Source organism: Phaenicophaeus curvirostris, unplaced genomic scaffold (genome assembly GCF_032191515.1).
Source record: "Phaenicophaeus curvirostris isolate KB17595 unplaced genomic scaffold, BPBGC_Pcur_1.0 scaffold_59, whole genome shotgun sequence".
In the NCBI taxonomy this organism is placed as follows: domain Eukaryota; kingdom Metazoa; phylum Chordata; class Aves; order Cuculiformes; family Cuculidae; genus Phaenicophaeus; species Phaenicophaeus curvirostris.
Window position 1 is genome coordinate 215,741 of NW_027206681.1, and position 21,563 is coordinate 237,303.

A 21,563-nucleotide genomic window follows, 5' to 3' on the forward strand; every position below is an offset into this window, starting at 1 on the left:
AAGCCCATCCAGATCCACCTCCTTCAATGAGGACACCTCCGCTGGACCAGGAGCTCCAAGCCCCATCCAACGTGGCCTTCAGCAGCTCCAGGGATGGAGCATCCATGACTTCTCTGGGCAACTAGAAGCTTCCCTGGATGAGCCGGAGTTTCCCTGGAGCCCCTTTCCCTGCTGGAAGCTGCTCCAAGGTCTCCCTGGAGCCTTCTCTTCTCCAGGATGGACACCCCCAGCTCTCCAGCCTGGCCTCCAGGAGGTTCTCCAGCCCTCCCATCATCTCCGGGGCCTCCTCCGGCCTCGCTCCAGCAGCTCCGTGTCCTCCCTGTGCCGAGGGCTCCAGAGCTGGACACGGGCTCCAGGTTGGGTCCCACCAAGCGGAGCAGAGGGGACAATCCCCCTGTCCCCGTTCTCCACCCGGCCTGGATTTGAGCTTGAGATGCCCTCAACCTGGCCTGGTGGCATCTAGGGAGGCTTGGCTACCTCCGAGGGTTTCTGGTAGCCACGATTCAAGTCCTGGTGGCCACCCAGCTCCTACCTGGGCGTGGAGGAAGGTGGCGAACCATTCGCGCAGGTCGGCTTGGGTGTCACAGCAGAGGTACCTGCGGGGACACGGGGACAGGGGTGGGACCCGATCTGCTGCAGGAGCCCATGCAGCGTGTCCGTCTGTCCCTCAGGACCCGTTCAGTGTCCCCGTGTCCCCTCCCTGTCCCTCACCATTGCTGCTTCTCGTGCTTCTCTGTTTCGTAGAAGACCGTGAAGCCCCAACTGGAAGGGAAAACACCACGATCCGTGTCCCAGGTTGTCAGGAGCTCCGCTCCTGGTGTCCCTGCAACCTTCTCCTGTCCCCATCCCCATCTCCATCATCCCCATCTCCATCATCCCCATCTCCATCATCCCCATCTCCATCTCCATCATCTCCATCTCCATCCCCATCTCCTCCATCTCCATCACCTCCATCTCCATCATCTCCACCTCCATCATCCCCATCTCCATCATCTCCATCTCCATCATCTCCATCATCTCCATCTCCATCACCTCCATCTCCATAATCCCCATCCCCATCCCCATCATCTCCATCCCCATCCCCGTCTCCATCCCCAGGACCCCTCGTTGCTCACCACGTTGGTGGCCGCAGCTTCTTCTTGACTCCCAGATAGACCTTGAGGTTCCTGACCGGCCACTCCTTCTCCGGCTTGTGGCTCTGGGTGGAAGAGAAGGACCTCGCCGAGGGCTCCCAGACCCCCCTCCACCCCCTCCGGTCCCACCAGGGTTGTGTTGGGGGCCCTTGATCTTTGAGGTCTCTTCCACCCCAACCCATTCCATGATTCCATGATCCTTGAGGTCCCTTCCAACCCAACCCATTCCGTGATTCCATGATCCTTGAGGTCCCTCTCAACCCATTCCATGATTCCATGATCTTTGAGGTCCCTTCCAACCCAACCAATTCTTCAGGAGATGGAGATGCAGATGGGGATGGAGATGGGGATGGGAAATGAAGTGAAGGGATTGAGAGGAAATGAAGGGAAACGGGGAAGGGAAATGGAGAAGGGAAATGGGAAACGGGGAAGGGAAATGGGGAAGGGAAACGGGGAAGGGAAACGGGGAAGGGAAATGGGGAAGGGAAATGGGGAAGGGAAGGGAAATGGGGAAGGGAAATGGGAAAGAGAAGGGAAACAGGGAAGGGAAACGGGGAAGGGAAACGGGGAAGGGAAACGGGGAAGGGAAATGGAGAAGGGAGGGGAAGGGAAATGGGGAAGAGAAGGGAAATGGGGAAGGGAAATAGGGAAATGGAGAAGGGAAATGGGGAAGGGGAAGGGAAATGGGAAATGGGGAAGGGAAACGGGGAAGGGAAACGGGGAAGGGAAACGGGAAATGGGGAAGGGAAACGGGGAAGGGAAACGGGAAATGGGGAAGGGAAACGGGGAAGGGAAACGGGAAATGGGGAAGAGAGGGGAAGGGAAACGGGGAAGGGAAATGGGGAAGGGAAATGGGGAAGGGGAAGGGAAACGGGGAAGGGAAACGGGGAAGGGAAACGGGAAATGGGGAAGAGAGGGGAAGAGAAACGGGGAAGGGAAATGGGGAAGGGAAATGGGGAAGGGGAAGGGAAACGGGGAAGGGAAATGGGGAAGGGGAAGGGAAATGGGGAAGGGGAAGGGAAACGGGGAAGGGAAATGGGAAACGGGGAAGGGAAACGGGGAAGGGGAAATGGGGAAGGGAAATGGGGAAGGGGAAGGGAAATGGGGAAGAGAAATGGGGAAGGGAAGGGAAACGGGGAAGGGGAAGGGAAACTGGGAAGGGGAAAGGAAACAGGGAAGGGAAACGGGGGAGAGCAAGGGAAAGGGGGAAGGGAAATGGGGAAGGGAAGGAAAACGGGGAAGGGAAATGGGGAAGGGAAATGGGGAAGGGAAGGGAAATGGGGAAGAGAAATGGGGAAGGGAAGGGAAACGGGGAAGGGGAAAGGAAACGGGGAAGGGAAATGGGGGAGGGCAAGGGAAATGGGGAAGGGAAATGGGGAAGGGAAGGAAAACGGGGAATGGAAATGGGGAAGGGAAACGGGGGAGGGCAAGGGAAATGGGGAAGGGAAATGGGGAAGGGACACGGGGAAGGGAAATGGGAAAGGGAAGGGAAACAGGAAAGGGCAATGGGGAAGGGAAATGGGAAACGGGGAAGGGAAACGGGGAAGGGGAAATGGAGAAGGGAAACGGGGAAGGGAAATGGGGAAGGGGAAAGGAAACAAGGAGGGAAAACAGGGAAGGGAAATGGGGAAGGGGAAGGGGGAAGGGAAACAGGGAAGGGAAATGGGGAAGGGGAAAAGAAACGGGGAAGGGGAAAGGAAACGGGGAAGGGAGACGGGGGAGGGAAATGGGGAAGGGAAGGGAAACAGGGAAGGGAAATGGGGAAGGGAAATGGGGAAGGGAAATGGGGAAGGGAAATGGGGAAGGGAAGGGAAACGGGGAAGGGAAACGGGGAAAGGGAAAGGAAACGGGGAAGGGAAACGGGGGAGGGCAAGGGAAATGGGGAAGGGAAATGGGGAAGGGAAGGGAAACGGGGAATGGAAATGGGGAAGGGAAACGGGGGAGGGCAAGGGAAAGGGGGAAGGGAAATGGGGAAGGGACACGGGGAAGGGAAATGGGAAAGGGAAGGGAAACAGGAAAGGGCAATGGGGAAGGGAAATGGGAAACAGGGAAGGGAAACGGGGAAGGGGAAATGGAGAAGGGAAACGGGGAAGGGGAAGGGGAACAGGGAAGGGAAACGGGGAAGGGAAATGGGGAAGGGGAAGGGCTCACCCGCACTTCCTTGTAGAGGCGCAGGCAGCTGTGGTTGAGGATGAAGTAGCGGTCGTGGAAGCCGGTGCTGAGGCCGAGCCCCAGCAGGTTCCTCTCCTCCCGGAACTTCATCATCCCGTGCTTGCAGTCGCCCACTCGGCTGGCTGGGAGGGCGGCCTTGAGCCGCTCCGACCCCACCGCGGGCTCCAGGGCCCCCCAGAAGGGCTTGGGGGGCAGCCAGACCCTGCTCCCTCAGCCCCGTCTGCGTCCCCTCCCCTCTCCCGGCCCCTATTTATATCTCCATCCCCATCTCCACCTCCATCTCCATCTCCATTATCCCCATCCCCATCTCCATCTCCATCCCCATCCCCATCTCCATCTCCATTATCCCCATCCCCATCTCCATCTCCATCCCCATCCCCATCTCCATTATCCCCATCCCCATCCCCATCTCCATCCCCATCCCCATCCCCATCCCCATCCCCATCCCCATCCCCATCCCCATCCCCATCCCCGTCTCCATCCCCATCCCCATCCCCATCCCCATCCCCATCCCCATCCCCATCCCCATCCCCATCCCCATCTCCATCCCCATCCCCATCTCCATCCCCATCCCCATCTCCATCCCCATCTCCATCTCCATCCCCATCTCCATCCCGTTGGGTTCCTCACCGAGATAGACCAACATGCTCTCCATGCCCAGCTGCTTCTTCACCACCAGGTAGCTCTCAGTGCCCAGCCCGTGGACGATGGGCAGGACCTTCTCCGAGTAGTGCAGGGGCCGTTCTGGGGGGACAGGGACACGGACACGGGTCACGTGGCATTCCCGGAGGCTGGAAGCCACCGGGGAGGGTGTCACACGTGTGTCCTGGGAGCCTGCCCGTGTCTGTCTTGGGTCTCTAAGCCCATCCTCATCTCCACCTTGATTTCTATCTCCATCCAATCTCCATCCTATCTCCATCTCCATCATCATCTCCATCCCATCCCATCCCATCTCCATCCCCATCTCCATCTCCATCTCCACCTCCATCTCCATCCCCATCTCCATCATCATCTCCATCCCACCTCCATCTCCATCCCCATCTCCACCTCCATCTCCATCTCCATCCCCATCTCCACCATCTCCATCCCATCCCCATCTCCATCTCCATCTCCACCTCCACCTCCATCTCCATCTCCATCTCCATCTCCACCTCCACCTCCACCTCCATCTCCATCTCCATCTCCATCCCCCTCCTCACCCCGGACCCACCTGCCTCCTCCCTCTCGTTGACCTCGAAGCAGCTCCAATAATCCTTCTCCTTCATGGCCACGTTCCTCCTGTCCAGGATCTGGAAGGCGAGCTCCTCGGCTGTCATGGTGGCCGGGATCTGCCGTGGATGGAGGCACCGACAGGTCTTCTCCAGCCCCTTCCTGAGGCCATTCCCACCTCATTCCACCCAGAACCTCCTCCTGTGGCTCCTCAGGGGTTTGGACACGCCAGGAGGTCCCACCACCCACCTTGACGTGCTGCTCGGCCTCCGTCTTCTTCTCCTCCAGGTAGATGGTGCAGATGAAGTCCCCGGCTTGCTGGAGGACAACCGGGAAACCCCTTCAACCTGCAGCTTCTGGCTCTCGGGGTGGATCCCCCCCAAACCCAGCGTGGACACCTCCTCCCAGGGCATCTCCAGGAGATGCTGGAGCCCCAGCTGGAGGGGGAGGTCCTCACGTCCGGGCCCACCTGAGTCCCGCTGGACGCCGCCTCCCGCATCTTCAGGATGGCCATGATCTCGTCCTGCTGCTTCTTCATCTCCTGGTCGTTGACCTGCAAGGTGGAGGTGTCCAAGGAGCCCTTGAGGACGACCACACCACCCTCAAGTTCCACGCCCACCACCTCCAGGCTCTGCAGGGACCTCCTATCCTTCATCTCCGAAGCTAGAAGAGCAGATCCACCTTCCTCCTCCTCCTCTTCCCACCTCCACACCCCCTGGGATGTCCACCCGTGGTGCCCCGATCCATCCCCGGAGCAGGAGGAACCCACGTTGAAGATCTCCACGTAGTGGCTGATGAGGTCCTCCACCACGCGGCCGGCCTTGTGGTCCTTCCCGTCCGTCTGGAAGAGCGTCGGCCCGAAGACGATGGCCAAGTTGTGCGTGGTCATCTGGTTCTCCCCGGAGAAGAGCTGGACCCTGCGGGGAACCCCGTGGTGATGCCACCTCCGGAGAACTCCCCCGAGACCCCAAAATGGGACGTGGAGCTCGGCTTCGACCCCAAACCCAAACCCGTTTCTTCTCTGGGTTGTGACCCAAGGGATGAGGGGGCTTCTCCAGCCCAGGACCGAGCCGAAGGTGGGTTGAGGTCCCACCATGGAGGCACCATGGGAGCCGTACCGGAAGAGGTGGTTGATGAGGGTCTTCAAGGTGGCTCGGTTGACGGTGGGGAGGGAGCCCAGGAGACGCCGGTACTCGCTGATCTTCTCCTCTTCGTCCTCCAGCGCTGCGAGAGGGGGACATTCAGACCCACGGGGCCACCACCCAGAACCACCTCGGACCCTGCTGGCCCACCCTGGGGATGGAGGTTCTCGGCTCCATGAGGAGAATCCCAGCTCCATGGGGATGGAGGTTCTTGGCTCCATCAGGAGCATCCCAGCTCCATGGGGCTGGAAGTTCTCGGCTCCATGAGGAGCATCCCAGCTCCATGGGGCTGGAGGTTCTCGGCTCCATGAGGAGAATCCCAGCTCCATGGGGATGGAGGTTCTCGGCTCCATCAGGAGCATCCCAGCTGCATGGGGCTGGAGGTTCTCGGCTCCGTGAGGAGCATCCCAGCTCCATGGGGCTGGAGGTTCTCGGCTCCGTGAGGAGCATCCCAGCTCCATGGGGCTGGAGGTTCTCAGCTCCACCAGGAGCATCCCAGCTCCATGGGGCTGGAGGTTCTCGGCTCCATGAGGAGCATCCCAGCTCCATGGGGCTGGAGGTTCTCGGCTCCATCAGGAGCATCCCAGCTGCATGGGGCTGGAGGTTCTCGGCTCCGTGAGGAGCATCCCAACTCCATGGGGCTGGAGGTTCTCGGCTCCATGAGGAGCATCCCAGCTCCATACGGCTGGAGGTTCTCGGCTCCATGAGGAGCATCCCAGCTCCATGTGGCTGGAGGTTCTCAGCTCCACGAGGAGCATCCCAGCTCCATGGGGCTGGAAGTTCTCAGCTCCGTGAGGAGCATCCCAGCTCCATGGGGCTGGAGGTTCTCGGCTCCATCAGGAGCATCCCAGCTCCATACGGCTGGAGGTTCTCGGCTCCATGAGGAGCATCCCAGCTCCATGGGGCTGGAGGTTCTCGGCTCCATCAGGAGCATCCCAGCTCCATGGGGCTGGAGGTTCTCAGCTCCATGAGGAGCATCCCAGCTCCATGGGGCTGGAGGTTCTCAGCTCCGTGAGGAGCATCCCAGCTCCATGGGGCTGGAGGTTCTCGGCTCCGTGAGGAGCATCCCAGCGCCATGGGGATGGAGGTTCTCGGCTCCGTGAGGAGCATCCCAGCTCCATGGGGCTGGAGGTTCTCAGTTCCATGAGGAGCATCCCAGCTCCATGGGGCTGGAGGTTCTCAGCTCCACGAGGAGCATCCCAGCTCCGTGGGACTGGAGGTTCTTGGCTCCACGAGGAGCATCCCAGCTCCATGGGGCTGGAGGTTCTTGGCTCCACGAGGAGCATCCCAGCTCCGTGGGACTGGAGGTTCTCAGCTCCATGAGGAGCATCCCAGCTCCATGGGGCTGGAGGTTCTCGGCTCCACGAGGAGCATCCCACCTCCATGGGGCTGGAGGTTCTCAGCTCCATGAGGAGCATCCCAGCTCCATGGGGCTGGAGGTTCTCAGCTCCACGAGGAGCATCCCAGCTCCACGTGGTGGGACCATCCCAGCTCCATGAGACCAGAACATCCCAGCACTGCCTGGCTGGAGCTTCCTAGCTCTGCAAGGTTGGATCATCCCATCTCCACGTGGTGGGACCGTCCAAGCTCCATGAGACCAGAACATCCCAGCACCTCAAGACTGGGACATCCCAGCTCCACGTGGTGGGACCATCCCAACTCCATGTGGTGGGACCGTCCCAACTCCAGGTGGTGGGACCATCCCAGCTCCACGTGGTGGGACCATCCCAACTCCATGTGGTGGGACCATCCCAGCTCCACGTGGTGGGACCATCCCAGCTCCACAGGGTGGGACCATCCCAGCTCCATGAGACCAGAACATCCCAGCTCCCCAAGGCTGGATCCTCCCAGCTCCTCACAGTCCAACTGAGCCAACCAAGAGGCACCCGTGGAGTCCAGACGTTCTCCTCAACCCCTGCCACCCGGACGAGGGGACGGGGAGGGGCTGCAGAAGCCCCGAAGCCCCCCCCCCACCTCGTCCCGGGGCTCACCTGAGGCCCTCAGCCAGTCGTGGCCCCAGCGCCGGGTGAAGACCCCGTCGCCGAGCTCGCGGAAGAAGCGTTTGAGGGTGTTGGCGACGTCGTCCACGTGGTGGTCGCCCTCCTTCAGGCGGACGCCGCGGGCGTCGCGCCGCAGGGTCTCCAGCAGGCTGGTGGTCTTGGAGTTCTGGCCGCTCTTGCGGTAGATGCCTTCAGACGTCAACCCTGAGCAGAAGGGGCAGGAGGAGACCTTCCAGTGAGGAGCCGGCCCCCATCCTGACCCCCGGACCACCCATCAGGGGCCACCAGAGAGGAGCCGGAGCCGCCGTCCATCCCACCCACCAGGTCTCGGTGCCACCACCGAGGAGCCACGGGCTGGAGGCCCAAGCCCTGAGCCAGCAGGAGACCTCCCAGAACGTCTGGATGCTCAGGGTGGGAGGGAGAAGTCGTGTCGGAGGGTCATGGAAGCACCAGGTTGGAAACGACCTTGTGGATCATGGAGTCCAACCGTTCCCATCCATCCCCAACCCGTGTCCCTCAGCGCCTCGTCCACCCGGCCCTCAAACCCCTCCAGGAAGGGGACTCGACCCCCCTCCCTGGGCAGATTCCACCAGCTCCCAGTGACCTTTTCCATGAAGAATTTCCATCCTGAACTTCTCTGGGTGGAGCTTGAGGCCGTTCCCTCTCGTCCTGTCCCCTGGCCCTTGGGAGAAGAGCCCAGCTCCCTCCTCTCCACAACCTCCTCTCAGGGAGTTGGAGAGAGCAACGAGGTCTCCCCCTCAGCCTCCTCTTCTCTAACCCCCACCCAGGTTCCTCAGGCTTGTTCTCCAGCCCCTTCCCAGCTCCGTTCCCTTCTCCAGACGTTCTCCAGCCCCTCAAGGTCTTTTTTGGAGAGAAGGACCCAGCACTGACCCCAGGATTTGAGGTTGGGTCTCCCCAGAGGGAGAAGAACCTCCCTGGCCCTGCTGGCCACGCCGGGGCTGCTCCAAGCCAAGATGCCCTTGGCCTCCTTGGCCCCCTGGGCCCTGCTGGATCCTGTTCAACCAACCCCCCCAGGTCCTCCCCACAAGAAGGATGTTGAGGGGCTGGAGCGAGTCTGGAGAAGGGAACGGAGCTGGGGAAGGGGCTGGAGAACAAGTCTGAGGGATCTGGGGGCGTTTAGAGAAGAGGAGGCTGAGGGGAGACCTCGTTGCTGTCTCCAACTCCCTGAGAGGAGGTTGTGGAGAGGAGGGAGCTGGGCTCTTCTCCCAAGGGCCAGGGGACAGGACGAGAGGGAACGGCCTCAAGCTCCACCTGGAGAAGTTCAGGATGGAAATTCTTCATGGAAAAGGTCACTGGGAGCTGGTGGAATCTTCTCAGGGAGGTGGTGGAATCACCTTCCTGGAGGGGTTTGAGGGCCGGGTGGCCGAGGCGCTGAGGGACACGGGTTGGGGATGGATGGGAACGGTTGGACTCCATGATCCGTTGGGTCTTCTCCAACCTGTTGCCTCTATGATTCTACGACTGATGAAGACGTTGAGCCGGGTTGGACCCATCCCCGGGGCCACCACCCTCCAGCTGGAGTTAACTCCATCCACCACGACCCTTCGGACCCGGTCACCCAGCAGGTTCTCCACCCAGGAGAGGTCACCAGGAGGGGGGGTTGTCCATCCCCATCCCACCGCGGCACCTACCGCACTGGGTGATGTGGTCGATGCAGCGGTCGACGAGCAGGGGGACGTCGGCCTCCGTCAGCTGCTGCTCCCACAGGGCGTCCCCGGAGCTGCCCGCCGCCTTCTGGAGGGCTTGGACCCAACCCAAGAAGTCCAGTTTCCTCTCCCCTTGGATGTAGAAGGTCCTGCCGGGACCCCACCGGCCTCAGCCCCGTCACGGCCCCAGCAGACCGCATCGAGGACCGAGAAGATGCTCCAAGAAGAACCCCACATCCCTCTGTCTGCTGGGAGAAGGTCCTGCAGCCCTCATCCCACATCCCGCAGTCCCATTCAGACGTCCCAGATCTTCATCCTACACCCCATATCCTCATCCCACACCCCATATCCTCATCCCACACCCCATATCTTCATCCCAAACCCCCATATCCTCATCCCACACCCCATATCTTCATCCCAAACCCCCATATCCTCATCCCACACCCCCATATCCTCATCCCACACCCCCATATCCTCATCCCACACCCCAATATCCTCATCCCAAACCCCCATATCCTCATCCCACACCCCATATCTCCATCCCAAACCCCCATATCCTCATCCTACACCCCATATCTTCATCCCACACCCCCATATCTTCATCCCAAACCCCCATATCTTCATCCCACACCCCAATATCCTCATCCCACACCCCATATCTCCATCCCCCACCCCATATCTCCATCCCACACCCCATATTCCCCATCCCACCCCCCAGATCTTCATCCCACACCCCATATCTTCCATCCTTCACCCCATATTCCCCATCCCACACCCCATATCTTCATCCCACACCCCATATCCTCCTCCCACACCCCATATCCTCATCCCACACCCCATATCTTCATCCCAAACCCCCATATCCTCATCCCACACCCCATATCTTCATCCCAAACCCCCATATCCTCATCCTACACCCCCATATCTTCATCCCACACCCCCATATCTTCATCCCACACCCCCATATCCTCATCCCAAACCCCCATATCCTCATCCCACACCCCATATCCTCATCCCAAACCCCATATCCTCATCCCACACCCCATATCCTCATCCCACACCCCATATCTTCATCCCACACCCCCATATCCTAATCCCACACCCCATACCCCCCATCCCACCCCCCATATCCTGCACCCCCCACCCCAAACCCTGAACTGGGCTGGGACGGGGCCCCGATGGGGAGGTGGGAACCAGCCTCTCGCCTTCCCCTGGCGGCTCCTACCTGCGTCTCTCCACCAGCACCAGCACCTCGTTGTCTCCCTGGATGGCTGGAAGGGAAGGTGGAAAATCCATCATCCCACGGAATAGGGGGTGTCCTGGCCCCCCCAGGTGGGGCTGCACCAATAGGACCAATTCCACCTCAAACAGCATCTTCCAAGGATGGAGAAGAGGAAGAAAAGAGAGAAAAGGAGAACAAGCCCCAAACCACCTTGGCTGGATCCATCCAGGCTGGAGAAACCCCGATCCCTCTGGATCCATCCAGGTTGGAGAAGCCCTGATCCCCTCTGGATCCATCCAGGTTGGAGGATCCTCGATCCCCTCTGGATCCATCCAGGTTGGAGGATCCTCGATCCCCTCTGGATCCATCCAGGTTGGAGAATCCCCAATCCCCTCTGTATCCATCCAGGTTGGAGAATCCCTGATCCCCTCTGGATCCATCCAGGTTGGAGAATCCCCGATCCCCTCTGGATCCATCCAGGTTGGAGAAGCCCTGATCCCCTCTGGATCCATCCAGGTTGGAGAATCCCCGATCCCCTCTGGATCCATCCAGGCTGGAGAATCCCCGATCCCCTCTGGATCCATCCAGGTTGGAGGATCCTTGATCCCCTCTGGATCCATCCAGGTTGGAGAAACCCCAAAACCCTCTGGATCCATCCAGGCTGGAGAAACCTCGATCCCCTCTGGATCCATCCAGGCTGGAGAAACCCCGATCCCCTCTGGATCCATCCAGGTTGGAGAAACCCCGATCCCCTCTGGATCCATCCAGGTTGGAGAATCCTCGATCCCCTCTGGATCCACCCAGGCTGGAGAAACCCCGATCCCCTCTGGATCCATCCAGGTTGGAGGATCCTCGATCCCCTCTGGATCCATCCAGGTTGGAGAATCCCCGATCCCCTCTGGATCCATCCAGGTTGGAGAATCCCCGATCCCCTCTGGATCCATCCAGGTTGGAGACCCCCCCATCCTGGCTGGATCTCCCCTTCCCCGCGTCCCTTCCGAGCCCGGAGAAGGGGTGGGAAGCGGCACTCACAGAGCTCCTGGAGCTTCCGCAGCTGGAGCGGCTCCTGCCGCTCGCCGCCCTCGGAGCAGACGTGGAGCGTGGGGCCCACCAGGGCGAACCAGCCCTGGGTGGCTCGTTCCAGGTTGAGGCCCCCCTTGTACCTCAGCCGGCCGAGCCGCTCGAAATCCAGAGCCAGGAGCTCCTCGGCACCAGGGTGGATGAAGGACTAGGGGGAGGAGGAGGAGGAGAAGGATCCGTCAGCCCCCACAGATCCCTCCAACACCTCAGATTGCGAGATAATTCTTCATCAAGGACCTGGGTGAAGGTGTCGAGGGCGCCCTGAACGAGTTTGGGGGGTGACACTGAGCTGGGTGGATCTGCTGGAGGGTTTGAGGTTCTCCAGAGGGATCTGAGCTGCCTTCCCACCTGGAGCTCCCATGGTGTTGTGCCCAACAAAGGGGGGTTTGGGGGCACAACAACCCTGGGCAGCTCCAGGCTTGGGGAAGAGCAGCTGGAAAGGTCCCTGGAGGAGAAGGACCTGGGGGTGTTGGTTGAACAGGAGCCAGCAGGGGCCCAGGGGGCCAAGGAGGCCAAGGACATCTTGGCTTGGAGCAGCCCCGGCGTGGCCAGCAGGGCCAGGGAGGTTCTTCTCCCTCTGGGGAGACCCAACCTCGAATCCTGGGGTCAGTGCTGGGTCCTTCACTCCAAGAAAGACCTTGAGGGGCTGGAGAACGTCTGGAGAAGGGAACGGAGCTGGGGAGGGGCTGGAGAAGAAGAGGAGCATGTGAGGAACCTGGGGGTGTTTATCCTGGAGAAGAGGAGGCTGAGGGGAGACCTCGTTGCTGTCTCCAACTCCCTGAGAGGAGGTTGTGGAGAGGAGGGAGCTGGGCTCTTCTCCCAAGGGCCAGGGGACAGGACGAGAGGGAACGGCCTCAAGCTCCACTGGAGCTCCAACTAGACACCAGAGAGAAATTTCTCATGGAAAAGGTCACTGGGAGCTGGTGGAATCTTCTCAGGGAGGTGGTGGAATCACCTTCCTGGAGGGGTTTGAGGGCCGGGTGGACGAGGCGCTGAGGGACACGGGTTGGGGATGGATGGGGATGGTTGGACTCCATGACCCGGTGGGTCCTTTCCAACCTTCTTGGATTCCATCATTCCCTGATCCCGTGCCCCAGTCCCACCTTGGCGATGGCTTTGAGCCAGTCGCGAGCGGCGTCCGGGCTCTCCGAGCCGAAGAGGTAGAGGCGCTCGGACTCGACGTAGACCTCGAAGGTGCTTTCGATGCTGCGGGAAAACGGGGATCGAGAGGTCGGGGTGGAGCCCCTTGGGGTCCAGGTGGGGGTTTGGGGTCGGGGGAGCGTCCGGATGCGGGGATGGAGCCGGATCGGATCCGATTTAGGGCACGAAGGAGCCCCCATCGGCATCCTCGGGGGGCTCCGGAACCTCCAGGTTGGGCGCGAGACCCAATGGGGAGCTTGGAGGCAGGGAAAGGGTTAAAAAGGAGTTAAAAAGGGGTTAAAAGGGCTTAAAAAAGGGTTAAAAGGGGGTGGGAAATGGGGTTGTAAATGGGTTGTAAAGGGGGTTACAAAAAGGATGGGAAGGGGTTAAAAAGGGGTTAAAAAGGGGATTGCAAAGGGCTTTAAAGGGTTAAAAGGGGAGACAAAAGGCTAGAAAAGGGTTCATGGGGGTTGTGAAAGGGTTAAAAAGGGTTGAGAAAGGGTTAAAGGGGGTTGTAAGGGGGTCACGAAAGGGTTAAAAGGGTTAAAAAAGAGGTTAAAGGGGGTTATGAAAGGGTTTAAAAGGGATTAAGAAGGGGTTTAAGGGGGTTATGAAAGGGTTAAAGGGGGTTAAGAAGGGGTTTAAGGGGTTATGAAAGGGTTAAAGGGGGTTAAGAAGGGGTTTAAGGGGGTTATGAAAGGGTTAAAGGGGGTTAAGAAGGGGTTTAAGGGGGTTATGAAAGGGTTAAAGGGGGTTAAGAAGGGGTTTAAGGGGGTTATGAAAGGGTTAAAGGGGGTTAAGAAGGGGTTTAAGGGGGTTATGAAAGGGTTAAAGGGGGTTAAGAAGGGGTTTAAGGGGGTTATGAAAGGGTTAAAGGGGGTTAAGAAGGGGTTAAAAAGGGTTTGGGAAGGGGTTAAGGGGAGGCACTAAAGGGTTAAAAAGGGGTTCTGAAAGAGTTAAAAAAGGGGTTCAAAGGGGGTTAGAAAAGGGGGTGTAAAAGGGTTATGAAAGGGTTAAAAGGAGCTTGCAAAGGAGTTTAAAGGGGCTGATAAGGGGTTAAAGGGGGGGCAAAGGGGGTGATAAGGGGTTAAAGGGGGTTCAAAGGGGCTGATAAGGGGTTAAAGGGGGGAAAGGGGTTAAAGGGGGGGCAAAGAGGATGATAAGGGGTTAAAGGGGATGATAAGGGGTCAAAGGGGGTTCAAAGGGGCTGATAAGGGGTTAAAGGGGGGAAAGGGGTTAAAGGGGGGGCAAAGAGGATGATAAGGGGTTAAAGGGGATGATAAGGGGTCAAAGGGGGTTCAAAGGGGCTGATAAGGGGTTAAAGGGGGTGATAAGGGGTTAAAGGGGGGGCAAAGAGGATGATAAGGGGTTAAAGGGGCTGATAAGGGGTTAAAGGGGGGGCAAAGAGGATGATAAGGGGTTAAAGGGGATGATAAGGGGTCAAAGGGGGTTCAAAGGGGCTGATAAGGGGTTAAAGGGGGGGCAAAGGGGGTGATAAGGGGTTAAAGGGGGGGCAGAGGGGGTGAGAAGGGGTTAAAGGGGCTGATAAGGGGTCAAAGGGGGTTCAAAGGGGCTGATAAGGGGTTAAAGGGGCCGATAAGGGGTTAAAGGGGGGGCAAAGAGGATGATAAGGGGTTAAAGGGGCTGATAAGGGGTTAAGGGGGGCAAAGGGGCTGATAAGGGGTTAAAGGGGGTGATAAGGGGGTTGATAAGAGGCTCCCAGCCCCTGGGTCTCTATGGGTTTGGGTCTTGGTTGCCCTTGAGCCCCAGATCTCCATCACCCATGGGTGTTGAGGTGCCCTTGGGTGCCCTTGGTCACCCTTGGATGCTCTTGGGTTCCGCGTCCCTATCACCCATGGATCTTGGGGTGCCCTTGGGTGCTCTTGGTCCCCCTTGAGCCCCAGATCTCCATCACCCATGGGTGCTGAGGTGCCCTTGGTCGCCCTTGGGTGCCCTTGAGCCCCAGATCTCCATCACCCATGGGTGTTGAGGTGCCCTTGGTCGCCCTTGGGTCCCCTTGAGCCCCAGATCTCCACCACCCCTGGGTGCTGAGGTGCCCTTGGGTGCCCTTGGGTGCCCTAGAGCCCCAGATCTCCATCACCCATGGGTGCTGAGGTGCCCTTGGATGCCCTTGAGCCCCAGATCTCCACCACCCCTGGGTGCTGAGGTGCCCTTGGGTGGCCTTGGGTGCCCTTGAGCCCCAGATCTCCATCACCCATGGGTGTTGAGGTGCCCTTGGATGCCCTTGAGCCCCAGATCTCCACCACCCCTGGGTGCTGAGGTGCCCTTGGGTGGCCTTGGGTGCCCTTGAGCCCCAGATCTCCATCACCCATGGGTGTTGAGGTGCCCTTGGTGTCCCTTGAGCCCCAGATCTCCACCACCCCTGGGTGCTGAGGTGCCCTTGGGTGCTGGGGGGGTCCTCGGGGCCGGGCGCTGGGGTTACCCGTGGGTGCGCGGGGGGTTCCTGGCGAGGCAGACGATGTCGGGGACGCGGATCTCGCCGTTGGGGGCCGAGCTGCGGTCGCTCTCGAAGTAGCTGAGGAGCCCGTCGCGCAGCTCACACCAGCGCCGGCTGAACTCTGGGGACACGGACCTCCTCAACCCCCTGGATGTCTCCTCAACCCCCCCTTGATGTCCCCTCAACCCCCCCCTTGAAGTCCCCTCAAACCCCCTTGATGTCCCCTCAACCCCCCCTTGATGTCCCCTCAACCCCCCTTGATGCCTCCTCAAACCCCCCTTGATGTCCCCTCAACCCCCCCTTGATGTCCCCTCAACCCCCCTTGATGTCCCCTCAAACCCCCCCTTGATGTCCCCTCAACCCCCCCTTGATGTCCCCTCAACCCCCCCTTGATGTCTCCTCAAACCCCCCCTTGATGCCTCCTCAACCCCCCTTGATGTCCCCTCAACCCCCGCTTGATGTCCCCTCAAACCCCCCTTGATGTCCCCTCAACCCCCCTTGATGTCCCCTCAAACCCCCCTTGATGTCTCCTCAAACCCCGCCTTGATGTCTCCTCAAACCCCCCCTTGATGTCTCCTCAACCCCCCCTTGATGTCCCCTCAACCCCCCTTGATGTCCCCTCAACCCCCCCTTGATGTCTCCTCAACCCCCCCTTGATGTCCCCTCAACCCCCCTTGATGTCCCCTCAACCCCCCTTGATGTCCCCTCAACCCCCCCTTGATGTCCCCTCAACCCCCCCTTGATGTCCCCTCAAAACCCCCCTTGATGCCTCCTCAAACCCCCTTGATGTCCCCTCAACCCCCCTGATGTCCCCTCAACTCCCCTTGATGCCTCCTCAAACCCCCTTGATGTCCCCTCAACCCCCCTGATGTCCCCTCAACTCCCCTTGATGTCTCCTCAACCCCCCCTTGATGTCCCCTCAAACCCCCCCTTGATGTCCCCTCAACCCCCCTTGATGTCCCCTCAAACCCCCCCTTGATGTCCCCTCAACCCCCCCTTGATGTCCCCTCAACCCCCCCTTGATGTCTCCTCAAACCCCCCCTTGATGCCTCCTCAACCCCCCTTGATGTCCCCTCAACCCCCGCTTGATGTCCCCTCAAACCCCCCTTGATGTCCCCTCAACCCCCCTTGATGTCCCCTCAAACCCCCCTTGATGTCTCCTCAAACCCCGCCTTGATGTCTCCTCAAACCCCCCCTTGATGTCTCCTCAACCCCCCCTTGATGTCCCCTCAACCCCCCTTGATGTCCCCTCAACCCCCCCTTGATGTCTCCTCAACCCCCCCTTGATGTCCCCTCAACCCCCCTTGATGTCCCCTCAACCCCCCCTTGATGTCTCCTCAACCCCCCCTTGATGTCCCCTCAACCCCCCCTTGATGTCTCCTCAACCCCCCTTGATGTCCCCTCAAACCCCCCCTTGATGTCCCCTCAAACCCCCCTTGATGTCTCCTCAAACCCCCCCTTGATGCCTCCTCAACCCCCCTTGATGTCCCCTCAACCCCCCTTGATGTCCCCTCAACCCCCCCTTGATGTCCCCTCAAACCCCCCTTGATGTCCCCTCAACCCCCCTTGATGTCTCCTCAAACCCCGCCTTGATGTCTCCTCAAACCCCCCCTTGATGTCTCCTCAACCCCCCCTTGATGTCCCCTCAACCCCCCCTTGATGCCTCCTCAACCCCCCCTTGATGCCTCCTCAACCCCCCCCTTGATGTCTCCTCAACCCCCCTTGATGTCCCCTCAACCCCCCTTGATGTCCCCTCAAACCCCCCTTGATGTCCCCTCAAACCCCCCCTTGATGCCTCCTCAACCCCCCCTTGATGCCTCCTCAACCCCCTTGATGTCCCCTCAACCCCCCTTGATGTCTCCTCAAACCCCCCCTTGATGTCTCCTCAACCCCCCCTTGATGTCCCCTCAACTCCCCTTGATGTCCCCTCAAACCCCCCTTGATGCCTCCTCAACCCCCCCTTGATGTCCCCTCAACCCCCCCCTTGATGTCCCCTCAACCCCCCTTGATGTCTCCTCAACCCCCCCTTGATGTCCCCTCAACCCCCCTGATGTCCCCTCAACCCCCCCTTGATGTCCCCTCAACCCCCCTGATGTCCCCTCAACCCCCCCTTGATGTCCCCTCAGCCCCCCCTTGATGTCCCCTCAAAACCCCCCTTGATGTCTCCTCAACCCCCCTTGATGTCCCCTCAACCCCCCCTAGATGCCTCCTCAAACCCCCCCTAGATGCCTCCTCCAGGTCCCATTTCGAGGTCTCCGGGTACCTTCGGTCCCTTTCCTTTCTCCGAGGGGTTTGGCCATGGAGGGCGTCTTGTAGATGAACCCGTGGTGGGTGACGGGGGGTGGAGGCATCTCCGGGGGCTTCTCCTCGCTGCCCACGGCCTCCAGGCGAGGGGGCTCTGAGAATGAGGGGGGGACACTTGGTCATCTGGGGCTGGGACCCCAAAAGAGACCCCACACCCCAGATCTCGTGTCCTCCACCCCAGATCTTCATCCCCCACCCCAGATCTCGTGTCCTTCACCCCAGATCTCCATCCCTCACCCCGTATCTTGTGTCCTTCACCCCAGATCTTCATCCCACACCCCATATCTTGTGTCCTTCACCCCAGATCTCCATCCCACATCTCTCATCCTTCACCCCATATCTTGTGTCCTTCACCCCATATCTCCATCCCCCACCCCATATCTTGTGTCCTTCACCCCAGATCTCCATCCCACACCCCATATCTCGTGTCCTCCACCCCAGATCTCCATCCCACACCCCAGATCTTGTGTCCTTCACCCCAGATCTTCATCGCTCACCCCATATCTCGTGTCCTCCACCCTAGATCTCCATCCCTCACCCCATATCTTGTGTCCTTCACCCCAGATCTCCATCCCCCACCCCATATCTTGTGTCCTTCACCCCAGATCTCCATCCCACACCCCATATCTTGTGTCCTTCACCCCATATCTTCATCCCACATCTCTCATCCTTCACCCCATATCTTCTGTTCTTCACCCCATATCTCCATCCTCCACCCCAGATCTCCATCCCCCACCCCATATCTCGTGTCCTTCACCCCAGATCTCCATCCCACACCCCATATCTCGTGTCCTCCACCCCAGATCTCCATCCCTCACCCCATATCTTGTGTCCTCCACCCCATATCTCCATCCCCCACCCCATATCTTGTGTCCTTCACCCCAGATCTCCATCCCACACCCCAGATCTTGTGTCCTTCACCCCAGATCTCCATCCCACACCCCATATCTCCATCCCCCGCCCCGTGTGGCTCTCCTGGGGCTTCCAGAGCTCTCCAGGTCTCTCCCCGTGTCCTCCTGCCTCAGTTTCCCCAGCGGCCGAGAAGCCTCCTCGGCGAAGCCGGAAAAGTCGGGACGCAGGGTCCCCCCCTAAAGCCCCCCTAGATCCCACCAGGAGCCTTCCCAGAACTGGAGAGACTCGCGGAAAACTTGGACCCAGAGCCCAGTCCCACCAGCCCAGCCCAGTCCCACCAGCCCAACCCTGCTCCTCCGCTGACCCCACCGCCTCCCAGGCCCCCGAGATGCCTCCTGGAGCCAAATCCTGCAGGAGGAACTGGGAGTTTGGGTTCCTCCAGCTCCACGAGACCTCCAAGATCTCCCCGATCCTTGTTTTTTTTGGCTGGAAGAGCAAGTCCAGCCCCGTTCCTGGAGAAATTCCACCTCAAATTCTGGGAAGGATCCAACTTCCGCCAAGCGGGGATGGACTTGGCTGCTGAGGCCGAGGAGGAGGGGACGGCTCCACCTCCATCCCAGCTCCTCCGAGCTCTCCAAGACCTCCAGGGGTGGGATCTGGGGGGGGTTCTGCTTGACACCGAGTTAGAATTAGGGAACCACGAGCTGGGTTGGGTTGGAAGGGACCTCAAAGCGCATCCAGTTCCAACTCCAACACCTCCCACTGGATCAGGTTGCTCCAAGCTCCATCCAACGTGGCCTTCAGCATCTCCAGGGATGGAGCGGTGACTTCTCCAGGCAACCAGAGCCAGTGGGAGCTTCCCTGGAGCCCCTTTCCCTGCTGGAAGCTGCTCCGAGGTCTCCCTGGAGCCTTCTCTTCTCCAGGATGGACAACCCCAACTCTCCAGCCTGGCCTCCAGGAGGTTCTCCAGCCCTCAGGTCTTCTCCGTGTCCTCCTCCAGCCTCACTCCAACATCTCCATGTCCTCCCTGTGCTGGAAGGGACCTCAAGGACCATCAGGTCCCACCTTTTTTAGGTGATTAAGGATCTTAGGGGCACGTTCTACCACTCTGACCCTGGTGGAGATGCTGGGACGGGATCAAAACATCCCTCAGTCCCCCAGGACACCAGCTCTGGGATTGTTGAGGTGGGTTTCTGGCTTGGAAGAAGCCTCTTTCCATGATCTCCACGTAAGTTTGCTCCCCAAAAACCTTCTCTTGGGCTTCCCAGAGCTCAGAAGCTCCAAGCCTCCAGATCCCGAGGTGGGACCAGCTGAGAACATCCATGAATCCCCCAGAACACCAGCTCTGAAAATGCTGGAGGTGGGTTTCTGGCTTGGATGGAGCCTCTTTCCATGATCTCCACCTAAGTTTGCTCCTCAAAAACCTTCTCTTGGAGTTCCCAGAGCTCAGAAGCTCCTAGTCAACCTGATCCTGAGGTGGGACCAGCTCAGAACATCCATGAATCCCCCAGAACACCAGCTCTGAGAATGCTGGAGGTGGGTTTCTGGCTTGGATGGAGCCTCTTTCCATGATCTCCACCTAAGTTTGCTCCTCAAAAACCTTCTCTTGGAGTTCCCAGAGCTCAGAAGCTCCTAGTCAACCTGATCCTGAGGTGGGACCAGCTGAGAACATCCATGAATCCCCCAGGACACCAGCTCTGGGAATGCTGGAGGTGGGTTTCTGGTTGGGAAGGAGCTTCACTCCTTGATCTCCATCCAAGGTTGCTCCCCAAACCCCTTCTCTTGGGCTTCGCAGATCTCAGAAGCTCCAAGCCTCCAGATCCCGAGGTGGGACCAGCTCAGAAGATCCCCCAGGCCCCCCAGCTTGGACATTTAACCCCTTGGGGTCTTCCCCCCCTTACCTGAGGTCCTGTTGTGGAGCAGGAACTCCACCTGCAGCCTCTGGCCGCTCCTCTGGGCCAGGGCCAGGGGCGTCGGGCTCCGAGGGTCCCCGGTGGCGCAGGCGACGTTGGCCCCGCAGAAGAGCAGAGCCTGGGTCTCCGCCAGGTCCCCGGTGGTGACGGCCGCGCACAGCGCCTGCGGCAGAGCCGGGGGGGGACCCTGAGGCCCAAGGGTCCCCAGGAGGAGGAGGAGGAGAAACCCCTCCACCAGGAGAAACCCCTCCACCAGGAGAAACCCCTCCACCAGGAGAAAGACCTCAACCAGGAGCAACCTCCAAGCCCTCAAGGAGGAGAAACCTCCAAGTCCTCAAGGAGGAGAAACCCCTTAAGGAGGAGAAAGACCTCAAGAAGGAGCAGCCTCCAAGCCCTCAAGGAGGAGAAACCCCTCAACAAGGAGAAACCCCTCAACCAGGAGAAAGACCTCAACCAGGAGAAACCTCCAAGTCCTCAAGGAGGAGAAACCCCTCAACAAGGAGAAACCCCTCATGGAGGAGAAACCTCCAAGCCCTCAAGGAGGAGAAACCCCTCAATGAGGAGAAACCCCTCAAGGAGTAGGAAGACCTCAAGGAGGAGAAACACCTCAACCAGGAGAAACCTCCAAGCCCTCAAGGAGGAGAAACACCTCAACCAGGAGAAACCCCTCAACCAGGAGCAACCTCCAAGCCCTCAAGGAGGAGAAACCCCTCAACAAGGAGAAACCCCTCAACGAGGAGAAACCCCTCAACGAGAAGCAACTTCCAAGCCCTCAACAAGTAGAAAACCCTCAACGAGAAGCAACTTCCAAGCCCTCAAGGAGGAGAAACACCTCAAGGAGGAGAAACCCCTCAACAAAGAGCAACCCCCAACCCCTCAAGGAGGAGAAACCTCCAAGCCCTTAATGAGTAGAAACCCCTCAGCGAGGAGCAACCTCCAAGCCCTCAATAATGAGAAACCCCTCAAGGAGGAGAAACCCCTCAATGAGAAGCAACCTCCAAGCCCTCAAGGAGGAGAAACCCCTCAATGAAGAGCAACCCCCAAGCCCTCAACAAAGAGCGACCCCCAACCCATCAATGAAGAGCGACCCCCAACCCCTCAAAAAAGAGCGACACCCACCCCTCAACAAAGAGCAACCTCCAAGCCCTCAACGAAGAGCGACCCCCAACCCCTCAAGGAGGAGAAACCCCTCAGGGAGGAGAAACCCCTCAACGAAGAGCGACCCCCGACCTCTCAATGAAGAGCAACTCCCAACCCCTCAACGAGGAGCG

General features: G+C 59.5%; 1 protein-coding gene across 3 annotated transcripts in view; it reads right to left on the bottom strand.

Moving 5' to 3' along the window:
- ARAP1 (ArfGAP with RhoGAP domain, ankyrin repeat and PH domain 1) overlaps window positions 1–21,563 on the bottom strand; it is a 51,295-nt gene that overhangs the window by 3,043 nt on the left and 26,689 nt on the right. For all 3 annotated transcript variants that reach the window (XM_069881676.1, XM_069881677.1, XM_069881675.1), the window contains exons 14-31: window positions 20,281–20,455; window positions 17,487–17,621; window positions 15,209–15,344; window positions 12,729–12,831; window positions 11,578–11,773; window positions 10,549–10,594; window positions 9,309–9,472; window positions 7,648–7,860; window positions 5,633–5,738; window positions 5,284–5,431; window positions 4,984–5,067; window positions 4,764–4,832; window positions 4,516–4,633; window positions 3,936–4,049; window positions 3,285–3,427; window positions 1,116–1,198; window positions 712–762; window positions 533–596 (exon numbers count right to left, since the gene is read on the bottom strand). In XM_069881676.1, coding sequence (XP_069737777.1) covers window positions 533–596; window positions 712–762; window positions 1,116–1,198; window positions 3,285–3,427; window positions 3,936–4,049; window positions 4,516–4,633; window positions 4,764–4,832; window positions 4,984–5,067; window positions 5,284–5,431; window positions 5,633–5,738; window positions 7,648–7,860; window positions 9,309–9,472; window positions 10,549–10,594; window positions 11,578–11,773; window positions 12,729–12,831; window positions 15,209–15,344; window positions 17,487–17,621; window positions 20,281–20,455 — 2,148 coding nt within the window. The remainder of the gene's footprint in view (window positions 1–532; window positions 597–711; window positions 763–1,115; window positions 1,199–3,284; window positions 3,428–3,935; window positions 4,050–4,515; window positions 4,634–4,763; window positions 4,833–4,983; window positions 5,068–5,283; window positions 5,432–5,632; window positions 5,739–7,647; window positions 7,861–9,308; window positions 9,473–10,548; window positions 10,595–11,577; window positions 11,774–12,728; window positions 12,832–15,208; window positions 15,345–17,486; window positions 17,622–20,280; window positions 20,456–21,563) is intronic.